This window comes from Phyllostomus discolor, chromosome 2, assembly GCF_004126475.2.
Source record: "Phyllostomus discolor isolate MPI-MPIP mPhyDis1 chromosome 2, mPhyDis1.pri.v3, whole genome shotgun sequence".
NCBI classification, from domain to species: domain Eukaryota; kingdom Metazoa; phylum Chordata; class Mammalia; order Chiroptera; family Phyllostomidae; genus Phyllostomus; species Phyllostomus discolor.
The window spans coordinates 192,168,920-192,177,507 of record NC_040904.2 but is presented as its reverse complement, the minus strand read 5'-3'; the positions used below and the strand labels follow the sequence as shown (position 1 = coordinate 192,177,507).

Below are 8,588 nucleotides of genomic sequence, written 5' to 3'. Positions count from 1 at the left end.
AATACTAACAATCTTTACAATAAATTACAGATATATACAAAAATATGAATGAATTCTATAGAAATATAAAATAAAATACTCTTTTAAATAAAATGTTGGAAACATTAAACATCTTACCATTTCTTCTTCATTATCTATATAGAGCAGGTTAGAGTTCTTAGAAGCACAGGCCAGCAAACTCTCATTCCATGTTTTTTTTCCAATGCTGATGTAATAGCAGTTGTTGGAATATATAAGCCACTCTGGTGGACATTGAAGACAGTGATATGCTGAGCAAAGATTATGTATTGTTATCCAAGAACAATATGAAATGTAAAATGAAAATTAATTTCAGTATTTGCACAGGTAGAGACAAATTAGTGCACAGTATATGCATATGCCCTCACAGACTGGCATATATAAGGCGTAATACACTCATACACACTCACACACACTCACAGAGAAGGGACTGCCCCCCACTCCCTAATTTATGTGCCAATATTAAGCAAACACACAAACAAAAATATCCTCTTTCTATATCCCCTGAATGTTAATGACTGAAACCACATCTTTATCAACCAAAATTATCTTTGAACAAATTGGCAACAATGAGTATGATAAATTAAATGAATATTTCTTTGTATTTTTACACAAGAAATATACTCTTCTATACTCATTATTTATATATATTTATATCTGGTATCATAATTTATGTTCTTCCCCACCGAAAAAAACTCTATAAATTTTGACTGCATTAGAGACAAGGTAGGAACTGTATTGATATGGGAACATAGAAAATAACTAGGTACCTTTCTGCTTCCCTGTTGTCCAATTCCCTGTCCAGTTCTCTGCTGTAACTGTCTGGCTCCCTGTGAAAATAATATATAATTTATATTATGTACATGAAAGAAGAATTATTCTGCACCAGTATTACATTAGCTATAAAAAGATGTAATTATAAAAATGTGATCACATTACATAAGTCACGATACTTTTGTTTTTTACTTCCAAATGGGGTATATTGTTCAGGATTAAAATGACTTGGAATAAAATTGAATTATCAAGAAAAATTAACGAAGCCATAATAATTTGGGAGAAAACATTTCAAAACCTTTGAGAAACAAACTTCACCAATTCTTTCACTATTTGGACTAATCAATATGAAAAATTTACTTGTATTTCTCAATAAGATATCCTAAAGCATGCCTTGAAGTATAACACAAGAATATCTATGGATATATGGGATATATAGCATATATATAAACTACTTTCTTTGAAATTTTTATTTATTATTTACTTATTTACTGTTGTGCAAGTTCAGTTGTCTCCATTTTGACCCCACCTAGGACCACCACCCCACCCATTCCCACCTCCCACCCTCAAACTTACCCCCTTTGGCTTTGTCTATGTGTCCTTTGTACATGTTCCTTCATCACCTTCTCCTATTCTACCCCATTATCCCTCTCCCCTCTCCCCTCTGGTTACTGTCAGTTTGTTTTTCAATTCAATGTCTCTGGTGATATTTTGCTTGCTTGTTTGTTCTCTTGATTAGGTTCCACTTATAGGTGAGATCATATGGTATTTGTGCTTCACATCCTGGTTTATTTCACTTAGCACAATGCTCTCCAGATCCATCCATCCTGTTGCAAAGGATAGGAGGTCCTTTTTATTTTCTGCTACATAGTATTTTATTATGTAAATGTACCACAGGTTCTTTTTTTTATTGACTCATTTACTTGTGGGCATTTAGATTGCTTCCAGCACTTGGCTATTGTAAAGTGTGCTGCTATGAACATTTGGGAAAATATATCTGCCAATGATAACTCGTACAAAGATTAATCTCCAAAGTATATAAAGAACTCACAGGACTCCACTCAAGGATGACACACAACCCAATTAAAAAATTGGGCAAAAGACTTAAATCAGTTTTTAAAATAATGCAGATGATTATACCTTGGACAAATTCATAATAACTATTTTGTACTTAGTCTAAAGGCATACTTTAAAATGAGAGTTCTATCCTCTAATATTATGAAGTGTTTAGAGGCACTGATGAACATAAAAATGAACAGTTTCATATACTTTTACAATGTTTTACTTACAGAGAATAACAGCTGTGGTTACCACAGTGGTCATTAGGACAAGGAAGATGACCCCTAAGATCCCAGCAATGACCTTCTCTGGAAGTGATAGGGATGCTGCAGGGAGGGAAATGGAAACACTGAGAAAGGACGGATGGGGACAGTTGTTTGGACAGTCTACACACAGAGAACCATGTACATAAACTTGGACCCCAAAGCCATATCTACCATTGTAATCTTCTCAGAATGTAACAATGCCTTTTCATTAAATATAATGCTCTATGAGTTTCTGGTTAAAGACTACAACATACAACAATGTCTGGATAAAATTAGTCCACAGCTTTCATCTGAGAATACCAATTTCCAACTTCCTGATCCTTACGATGAAAAAAAATATGTGAGCTTATCCCCTTCTCTTGCCCACACCTCTGTACCCAGCTGCACATCCTAGAACAGTTATACTGTGTCTGCTGAATGTGTTACCTCTGCAGTGGTCATTCTTGTCACTCCCTCGAAGGTCCTGAGAAGCATTTTGAAGACTTAATTCTGCATAGGTTAGTTCCTGCTCAGTTCCTGGAATGGAGCCTTTAGTGCCCTTAGGTTTCATGTGCTGTCTCTTTCCATCCTTAACCCGATTCAGTTCTGCATAGGTTACTCTGTGGTCACTCATCTCTGCAGCTGAGTGGTGGCCGAGACTGTGCTCCACAGCATGTGTGCCTACAAATAAGCGACACATGCACTGAAGAGATCCCTCATAGTGACACTGGGCGGGGTATGGGGTGAGTATCGGGCTCATTCCCAGTTGAAGAATCTAATGTTGTGCTTATAGATTTCTTAGATCTTTAAACAACTACCTCAAGGTACATACAATATTTAGGATATTCTACATTTGACAATATATTATTTGTTTGAGCAATAAAAATCTGTATGTTAGTGATGAATAAAATAATTTCATAAATGACATCCTTGTTTATTTAGTGTCCAATTCCACAGAAATATTTTAACATCATTGGAATGCTAGTATGAAAACTAAAATGCAATATTAGAAAAAAGAGACACAATATTTATGATAAATTTGAAATTGAATAATGATTAAAGACTGAGTTCCCTCAAGATGGGACACTAATCATGTTGGCATATCTAGTAATTCTCTGAACTAAATTTTTATTTAGTGACATACATTTATCCATTAAAGAGAATGAGTTGATATCAAATTATCTTCTATTTTGAATAAAAATATTTCATATGCTAAAAAATCTTTGTCATGCAAAACTTATTCAAGACCTAAACATGCTGGCAACAAAGTGAAGTTTTTAAACACTTATGTTACACAAGATATTGGCAAGTGAGTTAAGGGCAAAAATATGAAATCATAAAATGTGAAATAAATGTGTGTAGATTATTTATATTAGAACACTGTTGTTTTAAACTTCCAGACAGTTCCCATCCATGTTAAACTCAGTGTACCTTCAGTTGTGTGAGCCACAGTAATGAATCAGATGGTGTAATGTAATAATTCAGTCAATGGGCTCTGTAGCCAGTGAGTTCTAGAATTAATTCTGGCTTTGAAATTTGCAATGTATGACCTTTACAAAGCTACTTACACAGTTTACTAATACAAAGTGGGAATAAAAACATGTATGCATAATATATGTAACACATTTAATATTTCATCCTTTTTAAGCTCTCCAAAATATTTTAGTTATTCTTATATAAGTTGAACACATTTTTTATGTTTTTTCTGATTCATGCCAATTGAATGCTATAGGTTAATTCATTAAACAAAGTGTCGATCAGTGTGGCATATTTCCCAGCAATGGTTGCTCAATTTTTAAAAAGTATTCTCATGGTTTATTATTAAACTTCAATTAGAATTTTATGAATGTACTTCATCCTGATATTTATTGAAAGCCAACTGCATTTATTTAATCTAATTAAGTGCATAAAATATTATGTTTGACCTCATAATTAATTTATTTAAACATCTGCTTTTAGAGGCTGGGCTAAATATAAAATAATATATAATTATATCTACATTCATTATAAAATCAAAGAATAGCCATTCCTTTATATAATTCTTATAAGATTTTTACTTTAAATGGCTTTTATTAACACACTCAATTATTCTTGTGTACATACATGTGAGTAATTGTCCACAGGCAAGAATTGAAGAGTTCAAGATATCCTCCAACATATTTTGTACTTTATTCTTCGTGTTTTACTCTAAATTATTTACATAAAACACCAATGTTCTCTTTGATTTGATTGTATATTAATCGTACCTCACTGATATCACATCTTATGTTGTAATCTCCCCCTGCATGAGATGGGCTAAGACAGAGACAGGAGAGGAGAGACACACACATACCTCTGGAAGCCAGGAAGTCCTGCATCCTTTAGTGAGAGACCAGCTTAGTCTTGTAGACAAACAATCTCTGTGGTCTTCACAGTCTGAACCGTGAAGGCTCAGAGTAAAGCATGAGTGTAAAATGAAGATTTCTCATTAATGTGTCACTTAAAGTTTGAACAGGAAATTCTTATACTTGGGCTATTGTGAAGACTGTGTATCTCATCACACACCTCCAGAATCTAGGTACTTTAGGCTGGCAGTATTTCATTCAGTTTGTTTTTTGGCAAATGTATCTGGAAATTGTTTTCTTAATCTGAAAGGTTTAGGAGACAAAGACTGGACAACTTATGCTGTGAATTTACTTCCATCTTCATCACAGACTCTGAAATCTTAGACCTGGTTAAAAATATTTTATATGTTTAAATTATACTCCTAGGCAGCATTGTTTAATTTTGGCTTTACATATTTCTCTTCCTTATATTCTCATTATGGCATTTCTATTATAATGGAAACAATTTTAAAATCATAATTCAATAAACAACAGATATTTAATCATATTTGTCACCAATAGTCTGAAAAATCACATTTTCACAGTTATGGTCACTAATCCCATACTTTTTTTTTCTCAATTTCTTGCCTTTATTCTTAAAATTCCTTCATTCATTTTATTGTTATTAACCATTATTTAGATTTCCCTTCGTAAAGATAATATCTCTGTGAAATATAAAATATTAAGAAGCAATATTTAACTATATCACCATGGCAGAGATTTATTGTTATGTAACTACTAATTACATTTTTGTTGATTCATTTTCAAATTACTACTAATTGTCTATAGTTTAATTGGAATATTTGCTGTAAATGACAGAAGTGCAAATCTATGTGGGGGGAAAACAAAGGTAATTTAATTCTTTTTCCTTATTAAAACAATGGGAAGGTTAGAAAAAGAAGACTTCTGAAAGACAATTTAAATGACACATGAGCATCAAAAGAACAAAAAATTTACAGCATAATATTTGATTTGCATATATTACAAAATGATTGTCACAATAGGATTAGCTAACACCCACCTTCTCATAGAGTGAGAATTTAAAGAAATTTCCCTGGCTGATGGAGTTCAGTGGATTGAGCGCAGGCTGCGAACCAAAGTGTCGTAGGTTTGATTCCCAGCCAGGGCACATGCCTGAGTTGCAGGCTACAGCCCCCAGCAATTGCACATTGATGTTTCTCTCTCTCTTTCCCTCCCCTCCCTCTCTAAAAAAATAAATAATAAAAAAAAATCTTTAAAAAAATGAATCTAATTACCAAAAAAAAAGAATTTAAAGAAATAAAGAATACACAGAGTATTCACAGCATTTGTGTTACCCTAGTCCTAATCACATAGTAGCTGTCTGTATAATCAAACCAGAGATTTTCAACGTTTCACCTTTGATGGCACAATTAACTAATTACTAATATTCTGTGGCACACAAAAAAGGATTTTTTGCTGGTGTGAAAAAATGTAGGTATAATTTTGATTGACTTAAGAAAAATAATAATACTATTACCTGCTCTTTTTGCTTTTATGTGACTTTTAAAAAATATCAGGTGCCCATACTTGCATATGATGAGGTCTGTTTGAAAAATGTCCAGATATTGTTAATATAACAAGAATGATTTGGGTGACATCATTGGAACCTGGCAGCCAAGGATAGTGGACTGGAATGCACATACATGAACAATGACAACCTCACTGTACTATTCAGTGGGGGCAGTAGACACCACTCATTGAGCATGTGTACTGTGTGGCCATTGCATTCAAAATGACTGAGTAAGTATAAAGAGATGAACTGCACCAAACTTAGTGATAAGCTTAAATATTCCTTCACAGAAACTACTTGGATGATTCAGAAGGCTTTCAAAGATGATGCAATGAGTACAGTGCAAGCAATAAAGTGTGGCACAAATGTTTCAAAGGTGGTCGAGAATCTGTTAAAAGCAACCCATGTTCTGGTAGGTCTACAACAAGCAGAACACCTGTGAATGTTGAGCGTGTAAGGTCTGTAGTCAACAAAGATGGGTGATCACAGTGCAAGAACTAGCAGCTGATCTGGGGATTCCAAAGACTACTGTGTCTTAGATTTTGATGCAGGATCTTGGCATTGGGAAAATCCCTTCAGGGGCCTCTGCTACCAGAGCAGAAGTCACATCATGCTGCAATTGCTAATGACTTGAGTCAAACTACTACCAATGAACTAGATTTTCTCAAGATGGTCAAAATTGGAGATGAATTGTGGGTCTGGGGCTGTGATCCAGAAATGAAGGCCCACTGGTCACTATGGAAGTCACCTGGTTCTCCAAGCCTGAAGAAGCCACAGCAAAGTTGCAGCAAGATCAACACCACGTTACCTGTGTTTTTTTATTGTGAAGGTGTTGTCCATCATGAGTATGCCCCTCAATGCCAAGCAATTCATAAGGAGTACTGCCTCAATGTCCTTTGTCATTTGAAGGATGCAATAGGACAAAAATGGCAGCAGCTATGGGCTTCTGGTGATTTCAGCTTCATCACAACAATGTGCCTGTTCATGCATCACATCTTTTGCAGAGTTTTTTCATGAAAGAAATCACCCAGTTGACTCAGCACCCTTACAGCCCAGATGTGGCACCCTGAAACTTCTGAATATTCCAAAAATGAAAATCACCCTTGAAAGGGAAGAGATTTCAGACGATTGATTAGATTCAGGAAACAGAACAGCACATTTGATGAAAAAATCAAAGAAAGGATTTTGTAGAGTATTTTGAACAGTGGAAGAGATGCTGGGAGAACTGTTTGAGGTCTCAAGGTGCCTGCTTTGAAGGAGACTGAGAAGTCATTGTCCTTTGTACAAGATAGCTCGTATCTTCTATCTACTTTAATAAGTGTCTCTGTTTTTCATATTATATGGCTGGATAATTTCTGGATTTCTGTACCGAGAATTAACCAAACAAACACAAGCTTATTATGTGCCATGATCAATAAGATCCAACTCTATATATGGCCTGTATATTTATGGTTGAAAGAAGTGCATTCACACAGGATGGATATTGTTGTGTTGGTTGTTGTCATTTTCTTAATTTTGACAGTCTCAGGGAAAAGAGGTCAGTGTCCCTGACTAAACAATCAGGTATTACACGTTTTAAAGATTCTTGCAGTACTTCTGTTCAAAATCTCTGAGCAAGGCTGTTGTGGTATCACAGTGCTTCTTTTCAACTCTCCTTTATTCATGAGTTTAAATGATTAAAATTAAATCATTGGATGGAATGCAGCATTAAAGTTACCCATATGATCACCTAAGGATTACAACATTTGTAGCATCATGTTCATGAAATGAAAAGAAAGACACAGCAACTTCCAATTATAGTGTCCTACCAAAAGTATTCAGCAAAAACCCCTTTAACTCTCTATCTCTAACCACTGAAATGGTCTTCTCCTGACACCCAACCATCAACATTCTCATGACTTGATAATCTAACATCATCAAAAACTAATAACCCTCTATCTGTACTATTCACAGAAGGTCACCAGCAACCTAATGCTATGTCTCAACCTCTATGTCATTCAACTCAAATCATATCATCACGTAGGCATTTTCTCATCTCATGTCATCACAAGGAAAAGGAGGGTGAGTACAGCACAGTAAGGTATTTTGAGAGAGAGTTTGAGGCCACAGTCACAAAGCTTGTGTTACTTTATATTGTTACAATCATTCTGTGTTGTTATTGATTATTATTGTTAATCTCTTACTCTGCCTATTTTATAAATTAAACTCTATCATAGGTATGTGCATGTAGAAAAACACAGTACACAACAGAGGTCAGTACTTTCCATGGTTTCAGGCATCTCCTGGGAGTCTTATAATGTACACCCCACAGACACTGGGGAAACTACTGTGTATTTCATAGCAGGGGTAGCGATAGTCATTTTGTACTTACAACATTAGTACTTATTTATTTTAAAACTGAACTTTGACTTTGTGACCACCTTCTTTTAATTCATTGTCTCCCTAAACACTCACTTTGGGAAACACAAGTCTGATCTCTTTTTATATGACCTGTTATTATTGTCATTTTGGGGTTTACATATGAGATAATACAGTATTTTATGACTGTAGCTTTATAGTATACCTTGAAAGCAGGAAGTGGTACCCCTGCTTTGTTCT

The 8,588-nt window shown here is 34.7% G+C and overlaps 1 protein-coding gene across 1 annotated transcript; it reads right to left on the bottom strand.

The window, feature by feature from the left end:
- On the bottom strand, positions 1-4,456 carry LOC114489345 (NKG2-A/NKG2-B type II integral membrane protein-like). Its single transcript, XM_036019338.1, has 5 exons — positions 4,429-4,456; positions 3,667-3,672; positions 2,544-2,777; positions 2,082-2,177; positions 1-269 (listed from the first exon to the last, which is right to left on the bottom strand). Exons 1-5 carry the CDS (start codon positions 4,451-4,453, stop codon positions 25-27), a joined length of 606 nt encoding a protein of 201 aa, XP_035875231.1. The 5' UTR covers positions 4,454-4,456; the 3' UTR covers positions 1-24.
- Between the last annotated feature and the right edge of the window lie 4,132 nt (positions 4,457-8,588).

Bases quoted from the DNA above. Each gene is read 5' to 3' on its own strand.
- LOC114489345 (XM_036019338.1), bottom strand. From the start codon at position 4,453: ATGCAGGACTTCCTGGCTTCCAGAG. The intron at 2,178-2,543 runs GTAACACATTCA...CCCTCCCTGCAG, and splicing joins CAAGAATGACCACTGCAGAG to CATCCCTATCACTTCCAGAG. The intron at 270-2,081 runs GTAAGTAAAACA...ATCTTTGCTCAG, and splicing joins AACCACAGCTGTTATTCTCT to CATATCACTGTCTTCAATGT.